Source organism: Myotis myotis, unplaced genomic scaffold (genome assembly GCF_014108235.1).
Source record: "Myotis myotis isolate mMyoMyo1 unplaced genomic scaffold, mMyoMyo1.p scaffold_m19_p_15, whole genome shotgun sequence".
NCBI lineage: Eukaryota > Metazoa > Chordata > Mammalia > Chiroptera > Vespertilionidae > Myotis > Myotis myotis.
Window position 1 is genome coordinate 18,127,410 of NW_023416319.1, and position 23,184 is coordinate 18,150,593.

The 23,184-nt window shown below is 40.0% G+C and overlaps 1 protein-coding gene across 9 annotated transcripts in view; it reads left to right on the plus strand.

The window, feature by feature from the left end:
• Window positions 1–2,073: 2,073 nt before the first annotated feature.
• CHUK (component of inhibitor of nuclear factor kappa B kinase complex) overlaps window positions 2,074–23,184 on the plus strand; it is a 35,397-nt gene continuing 14,286 nt past the window's right edge. For 3 of the 9 annotated variants that reach the window (XR_004972156.1, XR_004972157.1, XM_036336323.1), the window contains exons 1-11: window positions 2,076–2,566; window positions 9,909–10,003; window positions 11,729–11,843; window positions 13,019–13,088; window positions 13,860–13,948; window positions 15,304–15,393; window positions 15,534–15,658; window positions 15,843–15,950; window positions 17,229–17,364; window positions 19,458–19,652; window positions 20,821–20,923. Coding sequence is in view for 6 of the 9 variants with exons in the window: in XM_036336323.1 (XP_036192216.1) it covers window positions 2,462–2,566; window positions 9,909–10,003; window positions 11,729–11,843; window positions 13,019–13,088; window positions 13,860–13,948; window positions 15,304–15,393; window positions 15,534–15,658; window positions 15,843–15,950; window positions 17,229–17,364; window positions 19,458–19,652; window positions 20,821–20,923 (1,231 nt within the window). In the remaining 3 variants the exon portion in view is untranslated. The other 6 variants (XM_036336322.1, XM_036336321.1, XM_036336324.1 and 3 more) reach the window with 6 other exon arrangements.

A 23,184-nucleotide genomic window follows, 5' to 3' on the forward strand; every position in this document is an offset into this window, starting at 1 on the left:
AAATTTTATGTTAAAAAGCATGTTTGTCACCCAACTCCAAGTACAGCTTTTGTTTATCAATATTTTCAAAAACACTGAAATTATCAAATAAAATCCAGATACTTTTCTATGCTTGGGAGGTGCCTTATCTTTATGTTATCTATAACCATTGAAATGAAGTAGGGTGTGTGTCTAATAGGAGGTATCAGGGCTTTAGGCCCAGCTGTTATCCCAGGATCTCACAGGTGGCTTCTCCTTGAGCATTTTAGGATGGAGAAGGGACCCAAAAGGGCCTTTGCCATTTTTCTTATAGCATTCATGTTACTGATATAAAAAAGCTTATTCATTCTTTCAGCAAATACTTAACTCCTATGTGCCAGGCATTTTTCTAAGCTCTAGGAGTATAGCCATGTCCTAACATGGTCTCTGTTGTCCCAGAATTTATAGTCTAATTAGGAAGATAAGGAACAGATTTAAGAAGAGTTCTGCTTTACATATGTTAAGTTTTGGTGTGCTGTTGGATAGTTATAAACTCATGGAGATCTAGATTGGTTATAGGGCTTTGGGGCTCATCAGGGTATTGGCCACAAGTGAAATTATGAGAATGGATGAAAATAAGATACAGTGAATACTACCTTGGAAGTAGTGACCCAACAAGTATATGGAGAAGGAGCAGAATCCAACTTTACAGGAGAATGCCATATCTTGAGAGCTAAAAGAAAAGGAATTGCCCTATATATTGGGCGCTTGTGGCCTAGACACTATTTCATTTAATCCTCAAAATATCTGTGAGGTAGGTACTATTACCTCCATTTTATGCACGAAAAAACAGATGGGCAAACTTGAATTTATGGAGCCCATCAATCAGCCCAGGAGTTAAAAAAACACACAAACCTATGGAATATCCATGTAAATGGGGATGTGCAAAGAGTGAGCTATAGGAAACCAGGTTCCTGCAAAGATCAGGGTCAGCCCAATCATCAGAGTCCTCAGGTCCTCAGCATGTCTCCCTGGCTCTTCCAAGTGATAATTAGATTTCAGCCACACCTGTGGAGGTCCGACACTCCAGTGCTAGATATGTTGTACACCTAGCAAACGAAGGCCTCATACTATTAGTACAATCTACATCAGTCATCAGTGCAGACTGCCCAGCTCTAAGGTATGTATTAGAAGTGCCATTTGCAATCACCTCCAAGTCTGATACTCCAGCTCCATGGCTACCAAGCACATGGGAAACCAGAATTTCCAATACCATACATGTTACTGATGAACTATAACACGACTTGCTTTGTATCATGCAATGCTCAACAATCTGATTGCACTATTCAAGGATTTTGGTGACAAGAGACACATTTGCTCTACCAGACGCAGATTCGGTGCTTTCAAAACACTGTGGTGCCAACAGTGTACCCACCTTTAAACATCTTACATCTGTGGTGGCACAACCGTGTGTCACAAAGTGTCAGTAGGAATTTCAAGTACTGAGTTCATAGGCCGAGCTGTGCAAATGACAGTCCAAGAGTACATGATCTCAAAGGAGACTCAACGCAACTGATTTCTTCAGAGAATTTGATTCCATGCTGATTGTCATACCTGAAGTGATTAAGGAGCTGCCCCAATTATGGGAGTGTATGACCCACTCAAAGCAAAAATGGGGAGCTGGTTCCCTTATGCTAAAACAATCCGCCACTGGAAGCACTTCCTCTTGCACCAACAGTATTCCCGAAGCTTGCTTCTGCACCCTGGATCACGCATGACACACCGTGAGAAACTAGGGCACTGGCAAACCCATAACTTGACAGCAAGCTCTGTGAGGCGTTTGGGGAAAAGCTCCTTAAGTCAGAAGCAACATTCTTTACTCTGGAACCGCATCACATCCTGGAATCGTTGGGGTTTACAGGGGATATCCTGGGACAGTATAGAAGTCCCGCAGAAGAGCTGAGCCTGACTAGTCTATGGAAGATGATTAATCATTTAATTTTAAAAAAGGTGAACCGTGAAGGCTCATGCATCAGTGGGCCTGTTGGCGCAGGATTCTTTCTAGTTTTCAGATTCCGCAATATTTAAATCACTGACGGCCTTGGCCAGTGCCAGCTCAGCGGGTGACTGGTTGCCGAACAGACGGCAGAGCTGTGAAGGTGATGGGCAGACGGGTGGAGACGATGTGAGGTTAGCAGGCCAAGACGGACAGACTGGCCTGGAGAGATCTTACACGTTTGGAGGCTGGAAAAAGAAATGTGGGTTCTCTCTGCTAGGCAAACGTCCGGGGTACTCACCGGCTGCCAAGCGCCCTCCTTGCCTCCCCACCTTCACTCCCGCTGGTTAGCGGCGGCTCCCGAGGGGAACGTGGGCGGGGCTTTCCCTGTGGCAGTTACCGGAAGTGACGCGTCGATATCGCGAGAAGAGAGACGCGCGAGCCTCCGCGGCCCGGAACCGGCCTTGGAACAGCGGTGGAACCCGAGGCCGCTCGCCCTCCCGCCCCATGGAGCGGCCCCCGGGGCTGCGGCCGGGCGCGGGCGGGCCCTGGGAGATGCGGGAGCGGCTGGGCACCGGCGGCTTCGGAAACGTCTGCCTCTACCAGCACCGGGTGAGGCGGGGCGCGCGAGGGAGCGGCGGCGGCGGGGGTTTGTCTGAGCGTCTGTGGAACCCCGCGGCTGTCAGTTTGTGAAAGATTGTCGGTGAGACCTTGGGCAGTACTGTGGGCCAGGGAGCGCGCGTGTGTTTGTGTGTGTGTGTGTGTGTGTGTGTGTGTGTGTGTGTGTGAGAGAGAGAGAGAGAGAGAGAGAGAAACAGAGAGATTGTGAGCCTGTGTGTGTGTGTGAGAGAGAGAGATTGTGAGCCTGTGTGTGTGTGTGTGTGTGTGTGTGTAAGAGAGAGAGAGAGAGAGAGAGAGAGATTGTGAGCGTGTGAGAGAAAGAGGGGGGGGGGGGAAGAGAGAGAGAGATTGTGAGCTAGGTGACTGAGGTCCTAGGTGTGCGTGTGTGAGAACGATTAGGGAGAATTCATAGCGTAAGTGTCAAGATGGGGCAGGGTGTTTCCGAGTGTGACAGTGAACTGTGTGTGTGCCCCTGTGAATGGAGAGGGGCTTCCTGCTGGAATGTGTGTGTGTGCCTGTGTGTGCTTGGAGGCCACGCGATGTCAGTGGGGCTGGAGCCGACAAGGAAGGCTTCATGGGGGGGGGGGGGGCACAGTTAAGCTTTTGGAAACATCGATCGGCTTTGCGATCATCGATCGGCTTTGCGATCGGGAGTGGGTTCCAGGTGGGGAGCAGTATGAGGAGCCACTGTTGAAAATGATCGTGGTTTCACCAGGGGAAGGAGATGGATTGAGGATGGAAGACCGCTAACATCCGACTTGGGAATTTTGCATTGATTTAATAAAAAATGTCTCACCAATGTAGCAGCAGTTAATAATCATGTGTGACCTTTTGATGCACCTATAAAAACAGAACCATTTTCCCAGAAAAAATGCACAGAGGCACATCCACGCAACCTTATGCATTGCCATTTGAGGAAGTTCATGCTTTCCTGAAAGACATCCACAGACCTTTGTGATGTATAGACCCTGGACTAATGACCCCTGCCATACACCCTTTGTTTGGGCATCTGTAAAAACGGTTACAACAATGTGTGTGAGTCTGTTCGAGTGTTAAATAAGATAATGTGTGTAAAGCTAAGTACAGTTTCGGCCCATGATGAGCCCTTAAATGTTAGCTCCTGCTGCTGCGGTGTTGTTGGTATCGTCATCATCATTAATTGACATTAAACAAGGAAATGCAAGATAAAAGTGTTCTCAGAAGATATCTTTTTTGTATGAAAGATAAATCTGAGTGGAAAAATGTATGGCTCAAGATGAGCAGTTAAGATATTACTAAAATGCTTGCAATTGGCCTGTGAATGGAGAAGTGAGTTCAAGAGAACAAATCATGATTGATTGCCTTTTTTGTGTGTGTGTCTCATGATTTGTTGTCTTAAGACATATGGTTGTGGGTAGAGAGCTCATAATATAGGGTGGGAAGTAGGGGAGATGGAAGTGTACCTGGTAGGGATAGGCACGTTTGTGTGGCAGTTACAATGACAAATGTCACTGATAGAACTGAGAAAATTTTGTGAGGTTTGTTTCCAGATAGAGCATAGGAGGAGATCTTGGAGAGAGGGAGACTGGAAGGTGAGGACTAAGACATTAAGTACTTTGACAGTCAGGCAACTAACTAGTAAATTTAGCAATTCTCGCCATCAGAGAGGACATAAAGGCACTCAAAGAGAAAAGAGGGGGAAGCCAAGTACTTCCAGTGGATGTTGACTGTGGCCTTTTTATCAAAGCCTGACCATCAGAAAAAATTGTATGCATGCTGGCATGCTTCTTGGCTGCTTTTCTTGGTCCTTGGCTGAGGGTGGATGAATATACCACTTAAAAATTAATAAAATATATATGACATAAAGTTTGCCATGTTAAGTGTACAGTTCAGTGGCATTAAGTACATTGTTGTGCAGTCATCACCACCATTCATTTTCAGAACTTTTTCATCTTCTGAAACTGAAACTCTGTACCCATTAAACAGTAACTACCCATTTCTTCATTCCTGGAACCCCTGTCAACCAACATTCTACTTTCTGTCTCTATGGAATTTATCACTTTTTAAATGGAAGAGATTTGAGTCCTCTAAAATCTTAGAAATTTCTCAGGAACTGTCTGGGTGTCCAGAGTGGACTTCCCCCAAACTGGGACATTTGACAGCTGAACCTGTATTAAGAAGAGAAGAGCCTGGCTGATTTAGCTCAGCAGTTGAGCATCAACCCAGGAACCAAGAGGCTGCTGGTTTTGTTAAATTGTAAATCAGAAGACGCCTTAATCAATAAGCCAAATTTATTTGGAGTCCTGTTTGCTAGCGCTAGCAGGCCCAGAGGAAAATCTTGCTTCTCAAATTCTGGGCCCAATATGGTAGAAGTCTTTCCTCTTTATATGTTTTTCAGCTCTTTGTTTTCCAAATTTGGAATAAGACTTCCAGACCTTCTGAGAAAAAGTCCTGTGTGCTAGGATAGGGCTGTGAGGCCATATCTCAAGGCCTGGCCTGGCGCCAGCACTGACAACCCTGTCTGGGACATAGTTTATGGCTTCTCTGGAATGGGGAGTAGTCTTATTTTCCCTATTATTTAAGCAAGCAAATGTTTACAGAAGCCAGAATAGCAGGGTTAAAATTTCATTTTATTTTATTATTATTTTTTTATTATTATTATTTTTTTAATGTACATTGCTTCAAATTTTACTTATCATTTTAGGATGTTAAATATATGTTGGTGTCATTGAGCACCTACAAAGACATTTGAATAAAATGGAATACAAAGAATTTAGAGAAAAGGGAAACTAAGAGCTCCAAATCTAAAACTGGTTAAGGTCAAGGTCACAAGTAAATGATGTGAACACAAATACAAAATTAAAACTAATTTGAATAAATTAGTAAAGTGGTGATTAAATAGGTTAATTGCTAAACCTACATCACTTATACTGGAGTAAGAATTAATGCAGATATACTCTCCCTCCCAGGAGCATGCCTGCGCCACCCTCCTCCCCATCTTTCCTCAAAGGCAGGCATCTCCTAAACTCTGTTAAGACCCCACAAGGCTTGCAACCAGGGCACCTATGGGCATTGGCAGTTCATCCCAGGCAAACTCCCTGAACCTGTACCCCAGGATCCCTGTACTCAGATTTCTTAGTGAGCCAAAACAGCACAGTCTACTAGGCTCATGTTCCCAGCCCTTTCCTGTTTCACTTCCCCAGTTTTAATAAACATCTTGTAAAATGGGAGGGAGGGAGGGAGGGAGGGAGGGAGGGAGGAAGGGAGGAGGAGGAAGGGAGGAAGGGAGGAGGAAGGGAGGAAGGGAGGAAGGGAGGAAGGGAGGAAGGGAGGAAGGGAGGAAGGGAGGAAGGGAGGAAGGGAGGAAGGGAGGAAGGGAGGAAGGGAGGAAGGGAGGCAGCCCTAGCTGGTTTGGCTCAGTAGATAGAGCGTCTGCCTGTAGACTGAAGGGTCAAGGTTCAAACCCAGTCAAGAGCACATGCCAGGGTTGCAGGCTTGATCCACAGGGTGGAGACAGCCAATCAATGATTCTCTCTTGTCGGGGTCCTACCCCAGAAGGTCCAGAGGTTCCCAAAGGTGTGGACGGAGTCGGCGAAGAGGGAATGACAAGGAGGCAGCGTTCAGTTGATCATTATAGCCAGTTTCAGCAGGGTTAAAATTTTAAACAGCAGTTTTTACCCAAGATGAAGGTTACTATGCTTCATTTTAATTCCTTGGTCATGGTCAGGGCACATGCCTGGGTTGCCAGCTCGATCCCCTGTGGGGGGCGTGCAGAAGGCAGCCGATCAATGATGTTTCTCTCTCTTCAATGTTTCTTTTTTTTTTTTTAAATATATTTTTATTGATTTCAGAGAGGAAAGGAGAGGGAGAGAGAGATAGAAACATCAATGATGACAGAGAATCATTGCTTGGTTGCCTCCTTCACACCCCCTGTTGGGGGTCGAGCCCGCAACCCAGGCATGTGCCCTTGATGGTAATCGAACCTGGGACCCTTTAGTCCACAGGCCAACAAATCATGTGTTCTGAGCCAAACCAGCTAGGGCCTTTAATGTTTCTTATCTCTCCCTCTCCCTTCCTCTCTCTCTCTCTAAAAAAAATTAATAAAAATATTTCTTTTAAAAAAGAAGAATAAATACCCTGTCATAAGATGTGGAAGCAGCATCATTGCTTTTCCAAGCCTGACTTACAATTTGCATTTACAGCTTTCAAGATCCTTGTGTTTTAGTAGAAGCCACATCTCAGTATTTTGTCTACACCTCTTAAATCATAATGAGGAAGAGAAAAGGACTTGAGATAGTTTATTTAGCTGATTACTGTGCTGGAGGCTGCTGGTATCCAAGTCATCAAAAACAGTATTTTCTTCCCTCAAGGAGATTTCCAGTCTAGTGTGAATGGTAGACACAGAAACACTTTTAAGGGCACTGTGATTACCTATTAACGATGTAATAATGGAAGAATGGCAAAGTAATCAAAGAACACTTGTTAGGGAATAGGGCAACACTTCTCAAGTGTGTTTGGAAAAACTAATCCCATGAAACACTTTGGAAAAAGGGTACTGTGGTCAAATACATTGGGTAAATGCTGCATATACACTGAGTGGCCAGATTATTATGACCACCCCATCAATACTTCGTTGGGCCACCTTTTGCCTTCAATACTGCGGCGATTCTTCTTGGCATTGACTCCACGAGATGTTGAAAGGTGATGCGAGGAATCTGACACCTGCCTGATGAATAGCACTGTCCAGTTCTGTGAGATTTGATGGTTGTGGAACCAGCTGCCTGATGGCTCTTTTAACTTCGTCCCACAAATGCTCAATTGGATTGAGATCTGGTGATTGTGGGGGCCACTAAGCAAGGTAAACCACTCCTTCACAATACAAGTAGCGTGGCATGGCCATTGTCTTGTTGGAAGAAGCCATCTCCATTGGGATACGTAGGCCATCAACATGATAGGATGAACTTGATTAGCAACGATACTTGGGTATATTATGCTATTCAGACGTTGTTCCACACGAATTAAAGGGCCCAAATCATGCCAGGAAAACATGCCCCAAACCATAACACTGCCCCCACTAGCTTGAAGGGTGTACTTATGCATGTGGGATGCATGCTTTCATGCTGTTTCTGCCAAATTCTCGCTCTGCCATCTGCATGATGCAACTGGAAACGTGATTCATCGGACCACATGACTTTTTTCCAATGCTCGACTGTCCAATGCAGAGGTCCTCAAACTTTTTAAACAGGGGGACAGTTCACTGTCCCTCAGACATTCCACACATGTGCACTGCGGGCCCGGGACGAGTTGGCTGCTAAGCAGGACAGGCAGCGATGGCAAAAACACCCGGCGGGCCGGATAAATGTTTTCGGCGGGCCGCATGTGACCCACGGGCCGTAGTTTGAGGACCCCTGGCCAATCCTTGTGTTCCTGTGCGAATTGGAGACATTTTATCTTGGTAACTGCAGACAGCAAAGGTGTTAACAGGCCTTCGGCTTCCATATCCCATACGATGCAGTGTACGGCTAATCTGCCTACAAACGTCAGGTGGTCATAATATTCTGGCCACTCGGTGTATAATCCTTCATTTGGAGAGTCATAATCCACATTAGCATATTAAAAGTTCTCAGAATTCCTATAGTAAAGAAACTAATTTAATTTAGTATTTACCATTTTAACCATTTTTAAGTGTACAGTTATGTGGCAGTAAGTACATTTACATTGTTGTACAACCATCACTATCTGTCTCTGGAATATTCCCATTTTTTTAAACAGAACTTTTTTTATATTTTTTGCTAGACATCTATAAACTTTCCACCAAACATTCTTTGTGAAAAGGTAGAGTGAGGAAGGCATTTACGAGTAGGTGAAATAGAAGCTAAGGAGTTGAAGGATCTTACAGAATGGGATCTTTTTGAAATAGATAGCTTCCTGCCTCAGTCATATGAGAATCTGGGTTTAATGTTTATGTTTGTACCAAATTATTTCCATGGTGGTAAAAGCTTACTTGGGACCTGGCTGCAGTAAGGTACCTGATTAAAACAAAAGAAAGGCTGAAAGGCATGTGGACTGTGGTTGGGCTGGACCAGTGGTTCCCAACCTTTTACTGATCATGCCCTATATAAGCATCTCTAAAATCCTGATGCCTACCCCCCTCCCCCATGACATACAATTCTTATTATCAACAAGTGAACTCCTATTCATGTGGAGGAAGCCTAAAAGGCCATTAACTTGATCTAAACAGAGAACATGGTATCCTTGAAAGAGAAAAGTAAAAGTACAAAAGGTCAGTTGAAGTGCGGAAGAAGAATTCACTAAGAAATTGTTAAAAAAAAAAAAAATGAAGGGATATAAAAAAATAGCAAGTAAAGTTTTAAAACATAATTGAGAACTGAAATGCATAAATATGTCACAATATATATTTACATACTGTATGTGAGGCCCCTAGAACCATAAGAAATGCAAAAAATTCAATGTTAATAACATTCTCAAATTGCCCCCCTTAAAAATCAAATTGCCCCCCTGTGGGGCGTGTGCCCCACATTGGGAACCACTAAGTTAGACTATAGTTTTAGTTCCTGTCTTCTCTCTCCATACATCTACTATCTTATCTCTAGCTTCTGCCTCTCACCTTCCACTCCTCACCCCCATTTAGACTATCGCATACAAGTTATGTCTTGCTTCTTCATCTATATATTTTCTTTCCTCCTGTTTGGTCCCGACTGCTGTTCCTGGGCTGCATTATTTTTGTTGCCAGAATGTGATGAAGTCTGGCTATTTCCTGTAATGCACATTAGGTTGGGTTTAATTTTAGTCTGACTTGGGTAAATTACTAACCATAAGCAAGAGCTGTTAGGTTCATTTTATAAATATGAAATAGAAGTAGTTATTGTTAGGATTTTTTATGTCATTTGAAATGCAAAGAAAGCAGGAACTAATTTGGAGTTTTTTGTATTAGGTTTGGTCATATTAAAACTTGGTATGGAGGCCAGGAAGCCCTGAGTTATCCTCTTCATTCTAGTTCTGCTAGAGGCTGGTGCCTTATTAGCTGTCTAGGCTAAGCCCAAAGAGGGGTTTGATGGGGAGATAGGGTCTTTGCATTTTCTAGCAATATATTATGAGACAGTGTTCTGAAGAGACCTGTTATAGGATCAACATCAGTCACTTTGCTTGTGTGCTTTGGTGTGTTTGCTCAGTTTTAAAGCATTGGTTCTCATGTTTTACCTAGTAAAAGCATTAATTCAAGAGAGCTAAGCTAAACAATTTTGTTTCCCCAGGTTGGTATTTCTTTGATAGCAAGTAAGTCTGCACAGGAACCTAATTTGTATTATTTTCTGTTGATTTTCTATTTTGGTAGGAACTTGATCTCAAAATAGCAATTAAGTCTTGTCGCCTAGAGCTGAGTACCAAAAACAGAGAACGGTGGTGCCATGAAATCCAGATCATGAAAAAGTAAGTATACTTGACTTATATTTCTCGAGTTCTGCAGCCCAGCCAGAGAACATCATAGAGAAGGAGGCCAGGAATCCATTGTTCATAGGATCTTTTTAGGAGTATATTTTTCTATTTTTCATTAAGTAGATGTGTTCTATTTCAAATAACAACATCACATTATGACTAATTTAGTTTAAAAAGTCAGCTAGGTATTATCAGATTCAGCTCTATGAGTACAGAATATGTTTCTTCTGGATCTTGGGGCAGTGCTCATCTATTTAACTTTCTAGTTAAATAACAATAACTATTCTAATTTCTTAGTTTCACCTAGTTTTGATAAATAGTGTATCTATTGCTTTATAAAAGTTATCCCAAAACTTAGTAGCTTAAAACAACAAACATTTAGAATTTCACAATTTTTGTGGTTTAGGAATTTGGGGATGACTTAACTGATAGTTTTAATGCAGATCTCTCCTGAAACATCCCAGAATGCTGAGTGGAGTTTTAGTCATCCAAAGGCTTGAGTGGGGCTGGAGTATCCACGTCCAGGCTCATTTATATGGCTATTGGTTAGAGGCATCAGTTTTTCACTATATGGGCTTCTTTATAGGGAAACTTAAATGTCTTCATGACATGGCAGCTAGCTTTCTCCAAAGTGAATGATCTGAGAGGGAGCAAGATGAAAGCTGACATACCCCTTAAGATCTTTCCTCAGAAGTTGTGCTCCATCCTTTCTGCCACATTCTATTTGTTAGAAATGAGTCACTAAATACAGCCCACACTCAAGGGGAGGAGTTAACCTCTTAAAGGGAGAAGTGGACATATTTTAAAACCTTCACGGGTAGGATGCGAGCTGCTTCATAAATAATTCTTCTAGTTACCACAGCAACCCCTGTATTTAGGTATTATTGCTATTTTATAGATGAAGAAGTTGAAGCTCAAAGAGTCATAAAATTGGTAGGTAGGAGATTCTGGCTTTGAAATAAGCACTTTCTGACTTCGATATCTGTTGTCAATTCACTTTAATGCTTTTCAAACTCAGAATTGCCAGGAAAGCTTGGTAAAAATATAAACTTTCAGGTTCTACATATAGAGATTCTGTTTCTTTAGGTCCCTAAGACCTGGGAATCTATTGCAGTTTTGAGATCCACTGCATGATGATGATGATGATGATGATGATGATGATGATGATGATGGCAGCTGGGATGATATATTTTAAGTTAAAAAAAGATGTTAGAAAACAATGTATAATGTGATGCAGTGTTTATTGAAAAATATATTTGTGCACAACGGATTAAAATCTGGAAGGCAATTTGCCAAAATTTTTATAGTGTTCACCTCTGGGTAATTCTGTGATTATGGGAGAGGCAGCATGGTATATAGGCTTTGGAGTCAGACTGCCAGATTTTAATCGTTATTTGACCACCTACTTGCTGTGTCATCTTATGTTACTTAGCCAATTTGTGCTTTAGTTTTCTCCTGTGTGATGAGACTATTAATAACTCTACACATAATAGAATTATATGACAAGTAAGTGAGCTAATGTATATTAAGGTGCTTACTACTTTGCATATAGAAGTATAATTGTAGTAATAGTGATAGTATTTTTATTTACTAATTTTTAATTATACAAATCATGCCAACCTTTCTTTCCTCACTGCCCCTCAGTTAACTACCATTTCAAACCCATTCCCTTTTTGTTGGAAAAAAAAGTTGATTATAATTTTTTCCCCTTTTTGTTAGGTTGAACCACTCCAATGTTGTAAAGGCCTGTGATGTTCCCGAGGAACTGAATTTTTTGATTAATGATGTACCTCTTCTAGCAATGGAATACTGTTCTGGAGGAGATCTCCGGAAGGTAGTGTGGATGTTTTGAGATGATGAGATAGTAAATCATAAACTTTAACAGTGTTTGAATCACATTCAATATGATAATCTAGAATAAATTTCCGTAAACTGCAGTGGCACTGCTGTGTAGTTGTAACAGATACCACTGGCCTTCAAAGCCTAAACTATTTATTGTCTGTCTCTTTACAGGGAATGTTTGCTGACCTCTGATTTAGAACATGCATTCCTTTGTTAGTGATGGTGTTTCTGGGGTGGGACTATATTCGTGGTGTTAGATTAAAACATCAATGTTTAAGGTGTTTATAAAAAAGTCCCCCTCCCCCCATCTTGTCTATTGTAAATAATGCTGCTATGGAACCAGAGGCATGGATACATGAAACACTGACAAATATCAGAGGGGGAGGGGTGGTGGTGGTGGTGGAGAGGACTGGATAAAGGAAGGTAAAGGAATTCGCTAAAGAATATATATGCATAGTCCTTGGACACAGATAGTAGTGTGATGAGGGCCAAGGGAGTAGGGGATGGAGGCTGAGTGGTGGTGGGCAAAGGAGAGAAAATGGGGGACATCTGCAGTAGTGTCAACAATAAAAAATTTAAATAAAAATGAAGGTGTATTTTTTCAATTACAGCTTATTTTCAATATTGTTTCATATTGGTTTCAGATGTACAATATAGTGGTTAGACAATTATATACTTTACAATCCCCTCGATATTTCCAGTACCCCACTGCCATCATGCATAGTTATCATAATATTATTGACTCTATTCCCTAGGCTTTCCTTTACATCCCTGTGACTATTTTATAATTACCAATCTGTACTTCTTAATCCCTTCACTTCTTTCTCCCAGTCCCTCAACACCTTTCCTCAAAAAGTTTTTTCTTTTGTATTGCAAATCTTTCTTTCCCATCTTCTTTTAAATCTGCCATATGGATTTTTTATATACATATCTGTGAGATTTTTCAACCTTTTTTATTTCAAATACTTGATCTTTACTTGTAAGCCTTGTCATGAAATTTACATGTTCTCTGTATGGATTTGGTAATTTTCCCCCTTCTTATATTTTCTTAATCATGACTTATTTTCTTATTTGAATATTTTCTTAGAGTATAGTGATTAATATGTCACTGTTACTGCCCAGCAGCATTGACAGTATACATTTTTAGTCCTTTTTTATTTTCTTTAGCTACTCAACAAACCAGAAAATTGCTGCGGACTTAAAGAAAGCCAGATACTTTCTTTACTGAGTGATATAGGTATGTAATCAATATAAAAATACCATCATGATTTAATGCCACCTTGGTTCATAAAAGATTCTATATGCTACTATAAAGCATAGATTTTAACATCTATAAGAAATTATCAGAAAATTTTAAGTGTTATTGTTGATGCTAAATTAAAACTAGGATATTTATTTTTTGTTTTGTTTTTGGTTAGGAGTCAATTTTTGGCTAATAGATGCTCCAGTTGCTGACAAAAATGGTGTTATATGACCTAATTTAATTTTGCTCTCTCTCCCTCCTTAATTAACATAGTAATTTCATTTAACAGTGGCATTACATCTGTTAAATAGGTTGTCAAGTCAACTCTTAGGGTGATATCTCTTTTTAATCAATAATTCCTGAAAAATCCCTAAAATAATCAGTACATAGGCCCTTAGAGCAAGCTCAAAAGCCAAGAATATGTTTCCCTATGTATTTCCATTTTGCTTCTTTTCCTGGGTCATGGAGGCCAAAGCTTAGTTGAAAAGGGAGGGAAAGGCTACAAGGATAAGTATAGGGTTTTTCTAAATTGCTTTTTCCATTTCTTTTTAATGTTAATTCTCATAAATTAAATGAACATATTTCTATAGTATTTGTTAAGTATTACTGGATTTTCTGTGGAGAAAATCTTAACTGCTGTAATATTAATTGAGTAGTTATGATGGTCCCTATAAATTTGAGCATTAGAGAAGTACACATTATGAGATGATTTTTTTTAATTCAGTGTTTTCTCTTACCTCAAATTACATTTTAAATTTTACTTAGGGTCTGGGATCCGATATTTGCATGAAAACAAAATTATACATCGTGATTTAAAACCTGAAAACATAGTTCTTCAGGATGTTGGTGGAAAGGTAGGTGAAAACTGACAGTTGAATACAGTATCCCTGTGGTAGTTAGCCTTTGAAGTTTGGTGCCCTTCCATAGCGCTCTTTTTCTACCCAGCCCTCACTATACTGAACTGTGGTTGTTTGTCTCCTCTGCTGCCACAGTAGCTCCGTTAGAGAAGGAACTGCACCTGTCTTGTTCACTTCCATTTTTCCAGCACAGTATCTAGCAGAAATGGTAGGCAGTGAGTAAATAATTTATTAATCCTTTCAAGGCACATTAAAAAGCACACACATGCATCCTGGGTCTGCATTACTTAAAGAAAAAAAACACATTTAAGTATGTTTTATATATTTTTTTAAAAACCTCATTCTCCACAAAATCCCTAAGTTCTATATTTAATTAAAAATCAAAACTTGATTTCTCAGATTCTTAAATGAGTCAACTTGAGAGGAACCAAAAATTGTGAATTGATTCCTGAAATATTTGTTTTTATCAGAATAATTTGAGCCGTTTGTTTGCTGTTAGCACTGAAGTTCCATACCAATAAAGATGTAAAGCCAAGACTCTAAACCAGGGGTGGGTAAACTTTTTGACTCGAGGGCCACAATGGGTTCTTAAACTGGACCGAGGGCCGGAACAAAAGCATGGATGGAGTGTTTGTGTGAACTAATATAAATTCAAAGTGAACATCATTACATAAAAGGGTACAGTCTTTTTTTTTTTTTAGTTTTATTCATTTCAAACGGGCTGTAGTTTGCCCACGGCTGCTCTAAACTTTGAATTGGATTGTGTGGTCTTATGGTTAGTTAAGATGGTGGTCAGCTGGAAGTGATGAAACCTTGATGATGCTTCCTCCCTTAGGATGCTTTCATGTGTGCTTGGCACCAACTATCTTTCCCTTCTTTTGAATCCAAAGACTTCAGCATATTTTTGAGGTTAGGTGGGTATTTACTCACACTGATCCACTGTAAGATGATATGCTGCTTCTTCCTTTGGAAATCACCTTTACCTTTGCCTTTCAGTATAATGGATCAAGTTTATTTTGAATATACCAAAATAAAAATTGATAGCCAATCTATATTTAGTTTTTGTCATGTATAGGCACTGTGTTAAATTATTTTGGGGGGCTGTTTCTTTGAATCCTAATAACAGTTTTGTGAAGTAGGGATTGTTAGTAATATTATTTGGGAATCAAGAGACCTTTAGGTAACTTGATCAAGATCATAAGGCTAGCTAAGTGGTGGAGCTCAGGCCTGAATCACATTTGTGTTATTCCAGAGCTCAAGCTCTTCACCATCACCCTCTCCAGAACCTTATCAGGACATTGTTGCCTTTCCATTTCAAATTTCTCAACCATTTAATGCTTATTATTTTGTAGATTATACATAAAATAATTGATCTGGGATATGCCAAAGATGTTGATCAAGGAAGTCTGTGTACATCTTTTGTGGGAACATTGCAGTATTTGGTAAGACATGTATTGTTTCTTTGAATTTAAGTATTCCAAATTATCTTATTTATGAAGGTCATAAATATACATAGTAGTTCAAAAATAAAGTTCCTTTTCTCTTACAATATGACATTTAAGGCATTTCTTTTCTTTTTAAGGCCCCAGAGCTCTTTGAGAATAAACCTTATACAGCTACTGTTGATTATTGGAGCTTTGGGACCATGGTATTTGAGTGTATTGCTGGATATAGGCCTTTTTTACATCATCTGCAGCCATTTACCTGGTAAGAAATGGAAGAGTACTTCAGTGTGCTTAATGTGAATGAAAATTTTCAGTAACTTGCTTTTTTTCTCCTCTCTTTAAGTGGTATAATTTCCTTTTAAACGCATAATTGAATAAAATGGCAAAAAGCTTAGAGATTTTTTGTGAGTCAGGTTGTCTACTGAGGTAGCTTTTGTTTTTTATAGGCATGAGAAAATTAAGAAGAAGGATCCAAAGTGTATATTTGCATGTGAAGAGATGACAGGAGAAGTTCGGTTTAGTAGTCATTTACCTCAACCAAATAGCCTTTGTAGGTAAGTATATTTCAGTTCACCTCAGTTTCTTCAGGGTTGTAAAAGGGCAGTAGAATTGTCTGTTTCAAGTATTATCATCCAGTAGAACTTTCTGCTATGATGGAAATGTTTTATATTTGCTGACCACATTAGGTTCTTGAGCACTGAAAGGTGAGTGATATGATTGAAGAACTAAATTTTAAATTTTGTTTAATTTTAATTAACTTCAGTGTAAATGCAAATAGCCACTTGTGACTAGTGGCTCCCATGTTGGACAGCACAAGTCTAGTGGAAACAATAACTGCTGCCATTCAATTGATTGGCTTAGTTGCTAAGAAGACTCTTGGGATACTGAAGTAAATGTGTCCCTTGGACAAAAGAACTGGACTTGCCTCTGGAGTTGCCAGCAGCTAACTTACATATGCGGGTTTTGGTTTGTTGTTTTTTTTCTTAGAGAGAGAAGGGGAGAGAAAAAAACATAGATGTGAGAGAGAAACATTCGGTTGCCTTCCATATGCACCGTGACTGGGGATTGAACCTGCAACTTGGATATGTGCCCTGACCAGGAATCGAACCTGGTCGGGACAACATTCCAACCAATTGAGCTGCAATGGCCAGGCTGGGTTGTTTTTTTATGGAAAAAGTTTGTCCCCTATCATTTCATGAATTATTTATTTTTATTATTATTTTTACCCAAGGATATTTTTTCCATTGATTTTCAGAGTGGAAGGGAGGGGGAGAGGGGAGATGGGAGGGAGGGAGGTGAGGGGGGGGAGGGAGAAAGGAGAGAGAGAAACACTGATGTGAGAGAGACACACCAATTGGTTGCCTTCTGCAAATGTCCCGAATGGAGCCAGGAAGGACCTGCAACCCAGGTATGTGCCTTGACTGGGAATCGAACCCGTGACCCTCTGGTGCATAGGCTGGCGCTCTCACCATTGAGCCATGCTAGCCAGGGCTATTTTTATTTATTTATTTTTTAGCCTTAACCAAGGAATGAGAGAGAGAGAGAAACATTGATCAGTTGCATTCTGCACGCATCCCAACTAGGGATTGAACCCACAACCCAGGCATGTGCCCTGACCGGGAATTGAATTGTTAACCTTTTGGTGCCCAGGATGATGTTCAACCAACTGACCCACTCTGGCTGGGCCATTTCATGAATTATTTGAAAGTAAGATACAAAATGGTACAGACAAGTAATGAGAAAGGAAATGGACAACCTATAAAATTAACTTTTTTACAGTACTAAAGGAATATTGGAACAAGGATTTTCACCCTTTTTTGTATGTTTTGTAGTTTAATAGTAGAACCTATGGAAAATTGGCTACAGTTGATGCTGAGTTGGGATCCTCAGCAGAGAGGAGGACCTATTGATCTTACTTTGAAGCAGCCAAGATGTTTTATATTAATGGATCACATTCTGAATTTGAAGGTTAGTTTCTTATGAATGGGGTGTATTTCAGAAGACTTGCATTAAATTTAACAAGTTTATTTGGAAAATTAGTATTAAGTATATTTTAATAGTCTTTTCCTGATGCTTATTTGAAAAAGAAAATTATTTTTTTAGAGTAGATGTGTTTTTATTTTTTTAGTAAGCCTTCTCAGTTTTACTTTTAAGTGGTCTTTGTTTTGAAGCATCTTTTGGATTTTCCCCTTCCTCAGATTGGGGCCTCATTCATTTAGGTCTGGACTTGGTTTGGTGAGAAAGGTTTCTACCTGCCTTACATGCCTCTATAGTTCAACCCATTTTATAATCCATGCAGCATGAACTGCCCATCTCATCTTTTAAAAATACATTTTTATTTCCCTGTCCAAGAAACCAACATAGTTCTTCCTTGCCTACCAAGTCAACTTTAAAGATTCCCTTCTCTTTTCTACCTTTTTTAAACATAAAGGGTTATTATATATTAAAGGAAAGTTAATGCTTTACCTCTGTAATAAGCATTTCCAGCAGATATAATTTTAATCTACAGGGGTGGGCAAAAATAAGTTTACAATTGTGAGTACGTGAAACAGAGTTTATTCTTGTAATATCATTTCCTTATTAATTATTATACTTCTAATTATTCTTATTCTTATTAACCCCTTTTCCCACCCCCGTACACTGTCAATATAAAGCATTGGAGAAACAAAGCTATTACTTTGTATAGCTTATCTAAGGACAGTGGGAGGAAGAGGATTTAAAATCATGTTAAAAATACTGACCTCTAACTCTGTGGCCTCTAACTCTTGGTTATCTCACCTAACTCAGTTTCACACTTAGTTGGCCTGTATTAGGCTACCCCTACCTTCAGTGGGTCTTTAGGTAAGAGTATTTTCTTTTTCTTTTTTTTTTATTGCTTAAAGTATTACAAAGAGTATTACATATGTTTCCTCCCCCTCTCCCCTTCCCTTGACAGTCCCCTGGCCTCCCCTACCCCCCAGTGTCTTGCGTCCATTGGCTATGCTCATATGCATGCACACAAATCCTTCGGTCAATATCTTATCCCCCTCCCGCCCCCCAACCCTCCCCGGCCTTCCTGCCGTAGTTTGACAGTCTGTTCGATGCTGCTCTGCCTCTGTATCCATTTTTGTTCATCAGTTTATAATGGTCTTTATTATCCATAAATGAGTGAGATCATGTGGTATTTTTCTTTCATTGACTGGCTTATTTCACTTAGCATTATCCTCTCAAGAATATTTTCTTAATCTAACTTTGGGCCCTTAAGATATATCACTGCTATGGGATTTGGTTTCCTTATCCTATATAATAAAAACCTAATATGCTAAATGTCTGACCGTTCATTCGACCAGTCGCTATGACACGCACTGACCACCAGGAGGCAGATGGTCTGACTGGTAGATTAGCTTGCTGCTGGGGTCCAGCCAATTGGAACTGGGCGAGACGGGCCGCACACACCCTGGACAAATCCGTGCACTGGGCCTCTAGTCTGAAAAATAAGACTAATAATACTTCTTGTTTAAAGAGAGACCTATCTCTTCTATCATAATTATTTCCTGAGACAATGTTAAGGTAGTCAGTTATCAGCTGTGTGATCCCTCAGAGTTCTGTTTTTTTTCCTGCCAGAATGGAGATTAGAAGATCTAATTCATGGTGTTATGTTAAGTATAACTTAGCTAGTTAATGGGATGTTATATTAGCATAAAGCACTTAACTCTGTGGTTGGCATCTATTAGGTACTTCATAAATGGGAATGCTTCCTTCCAGGTCTGTGAAATGTTTCTAAGAATAAGTAAGTGTTGCCTTTTTAAATTGGGGGTTTTGTACATTCCTAGGACTTTGTGCATCCCTAGAATTTGAAATTTTATTCCTTGGAACTAACATTTGTTATAGTAGAAAAGTAAATTCTTGAGTTTTCACATGTCATTTTATAATTATAGAAGGAGATTACACTTTGGAAAATGATTGAACCTTGCATAGAACAAAGATAATGCCTTTTGCTCATATTCCCTTTATTATCTTGCCCTGAATTTTTTATGTAGCAGGTGGTTAATAATCATTTTTCTTTCTTCTTATATATACAGATAGTACACATCCTAAATATGACTTCTGCAAAGATAATTTCTTTTCTTTTACCACCTGATGAAAGTCTTCATTCACTGCAGTCTCGTATTGAGCGTGAAACTGGAATAAATACTGCTTCTCAAGAGCTTCTTTCAGAGACGGGAATTTCTCTTGATCCGCGGAAACCAGCCTCTCAATGTGTTCTAGATGGAGTAGTAAGTAAATTTTAATATATCTGAAATTCTAATATAAGAAATCTGTTTGCATAGAGAGATTGCATGCCCTGCATTTTTGGATGTGTATTTGAAATCCTCTGGGGGATTATGCACATCTCATAATTCTTTTACTTTTATCCCATTCATTTCTCCTAATGCTTCGCAAGATGAGCAAGATAGAAGTGGAACATTTGGTATTTTGAACATGCTATGACTTTTTCTTTGGTGCTAGTTCTCTCCTCCTCCTTTTTTTCCCTTTTTGTAATTGAAACCTAGAATCCTAAAATTAGAACAGCAGTCTTAAAGGTCCTGCCAGAGGATAGGTGGATGATAAAATATGATTGTGGTCATGACTCTTTTTTCATTTTATTTGACTTTATTGAGGCATATTTAAATATTAAATAGCTTATCCATTTCAAGTGTATAATTTAGGGTTTTTTTGGTTTTTGTCTTAGCAAATTTACTTAATTGTGTAGCCATCACCATGAATCAGCCTTAAAACATTTCCATCTCAGTAAGATTCTTCATGTCCATTAACTGTTAATCTCCATTCTGCCCACCCAAGGCAATCACTAATTTACTTTATATATCTATAGATTTGCCTTTTCTGAACATTTCACATAAAGGGACCATACAACCTATAGTCTCTTGTGTCAGACTTTTTAAGGTTCATTCTTGTCATAGTATGAATCTTTACTTCATTCCTTTCTATTACTAAATAATGCTCCAATTATATGGGTATATGTTGTTATGACTCTTTTTGCTTTTGTCCTTTTGGGTCTGGTGATTGTTTTCACACTAACCCATACTAAAGTTATTTATTTTTCCTAAACAAAGTATGCTAATGAACATTGACCTTGTTCATTTGCATTTCACTGGTACTTGGAGAACCTATGATTATCAAGTGTATTTTAAAAAATTGTTTCTTGCCGAAACCGGTTTGGCTCAGTGGATAGAGCGTCGGCCTGCGGACTGAGGGGTCCCAGGTTCGATTCCAGTCAAGGGCATGTACCTGGGCTGCGGGCACATCCCCAGTGGGAGATGTGCAGGAGGTGGCTGATCGATGTTTCTCTCCCATCGATGTTTCTAACTCTCTATCTCTCTCCCTTCCTCTCTGTAAAAAATCAATAAAATATATTTAAAAAAAAATTGTTTCTTTGTTTTTCAGAGAGGCTGTGATAGCTATATGGTTTATTTGTTTGATAAAAGTAAAACTGTATATGACGGACCATTTGCTTCCAGAAGTTTATCTGACTCTGTAAATTATATTGGTAAGTTTAGTCCATTTACTGACTGAGATTTAAACCTGAAATGATATCATTTGATTGAACATGATTAGTAGAAATGGTTTTAGGTGTTTTTGTTTTGTATCTCATACTTTAGCTTACTATTTATGGTGAAAAATTTCTATAGTTTGGAATGTGAAAAGGTAGGTTTTAAATCACCACCAGATCCCTCATTTGGGAAAAGACTTACTTTCCTTAGGATAGCCCTCTCACGGATGAATGAATCTCCATTATTCTTTAAGCCTACTTTTAGTTTATTTTTCATTATTTAAGCATGCTCAAATATTTCATTTTATTCTATAAATACTGCTTAATGTTCAATTGTTTTCATTTATTCTGTGAGAATTATTCTTTACTTTTTAAGAAGGTAGCTGTCAATTTCTATCTACCCCAAACTAAAATCAAGCACAAAATTGTAAAATCAAGAAAATTGTGCATAACGGCTAAAATTATTTAATCTTTCTTTTGTTACCTTTTAATTAGTTTTTAAAGGACAAATTTACAGAAAAAAATGATCAGGTAGTAGTACAGAGTTCTCATGTTATCCCTCTCCTCATTTGTAACATCTTACATTAGTGTTACAATAAATGAGCCAATATTTATTATTAACTAAAGTCCATATTTTATTCAGATTTCCTTAGTTTTTATCTGGTGTCCTTTATCTGTTCTAGGATCTCATCCAGGATACCACATTGCATTTAGTTGTCATTCTCCTTAGGCTTTTCTTGGCTGTGACAGTTTCTCAAACTTTCCTTGTTTTTTATGACTTTGACTGTTTTGAGGAGTACTGGTCAAGTATTTTGTAGGATGCCCCTCTGTTGCAATTTGTCTAATTTTCCCCCCTTCATGATTAGACTAAGATTATGGGTTTTTGAGAGAAAGATCACAGAAGTACCGTTCTTATCTATAATAATAAAAGTGTAATATGCTAAGTAGACTGGACGTCCTCCCGGACGACCTTCCAGACAAAGCTGGGGCTGTGATGGAAGCCCAGGTCCCGGTGCCTGTTGGTGGCCAGAGGGAAGCCCGGGTCCCAGGTGCCGGAGGGAAGCCAGTGCCCACAGCCGCGGAAAGGAAGTCCTACTCTTGCATGAATTTCGTGCATCGGGCCTCCAGTCACATTATATAAAGGGTACAAACCATCAACATTATGTATGCTGTTGTTGTGATCCTTGATCACTTGGCTAAAGTGGTGTTCGTCAGGTTTTCCCACTGTGTAGTTTCGTCTCCCCCAATCCTCCTTCCAATGCTGTACTCTTTGGAAGGAAGTCACTATATGGAACCCACATTTAAGGAGTGGGAAGTTATACTCCCTTTCCTTTAAGGTAGGACACCTACATAATTTATTTGAAATTTTTCTGGATACAAGATTTGTCTCTTCCATTTATTAATTTATTCAATTATATCAATCCTAGGGGGCCAGTGCACGAATTCGTGCACCTTGAAAGGAACTGTGGCTCTGAGGCTGCGGTAGGCACAGGGGTGGGTCTCAGCCCATCCTCCGTGCCCCCGCCCAGCCCCTCCTGCCACGCCCCCAGTTCCGTCTGCCAGCAGCCTCGCTCCCACCATCACCGCTCCCACATGCTGATGGCGCCAGCCCTGCTCCCACCCACTGACGGCATGGAGTGATTGGGGCCAGTGCCAAGAGCAAGTGCGAGCGGGGCCAGCACCATCAGTGGGTGAGAGCAGCAGCTCTGGCACCATCACTGGTGCAAGTGGGGTTGGCGCCAACAGCAGGTGCGAGCGCTGGGCAGGACTGCGGCACAGGGGAGCAAGGAATTTTCAGTAACCACCAGAGGCTCGCCCCGATGACAGCAACCAGCACCCCACCCTGGTCTGGTGCCCCCACTTATCTGCTCCTCCACTATCCTGCCACGGCCAACGCCTGCCATGTTCCTGCATGCCCCCTGGTGGTCAGCGCACATCATAGCGACCGGTTGTTCGGTTGTTCCGCTATTTGGTCTATTTGTATATTAGCCTGTTATTATATAGACAGATAGATTCATAGATATTTATTTTATACTTTGAATTTTAATCTAATACTAGTTTATTTTATTAAAATCGCTGCAGCTTTGGCCATTAGAAGTTTTTTTACTTTTTAAAAATATGTTTTTATTGATTTCAGAGAGGAATGGAGAGGGAGGGAGAAATAGAAACATAAATGATGAGAGATAATCATTGATCAGCTGACTCCTACACGCCCCACACTGGGGATCGAGCCTGCAACACGGGCATATACCCTGACC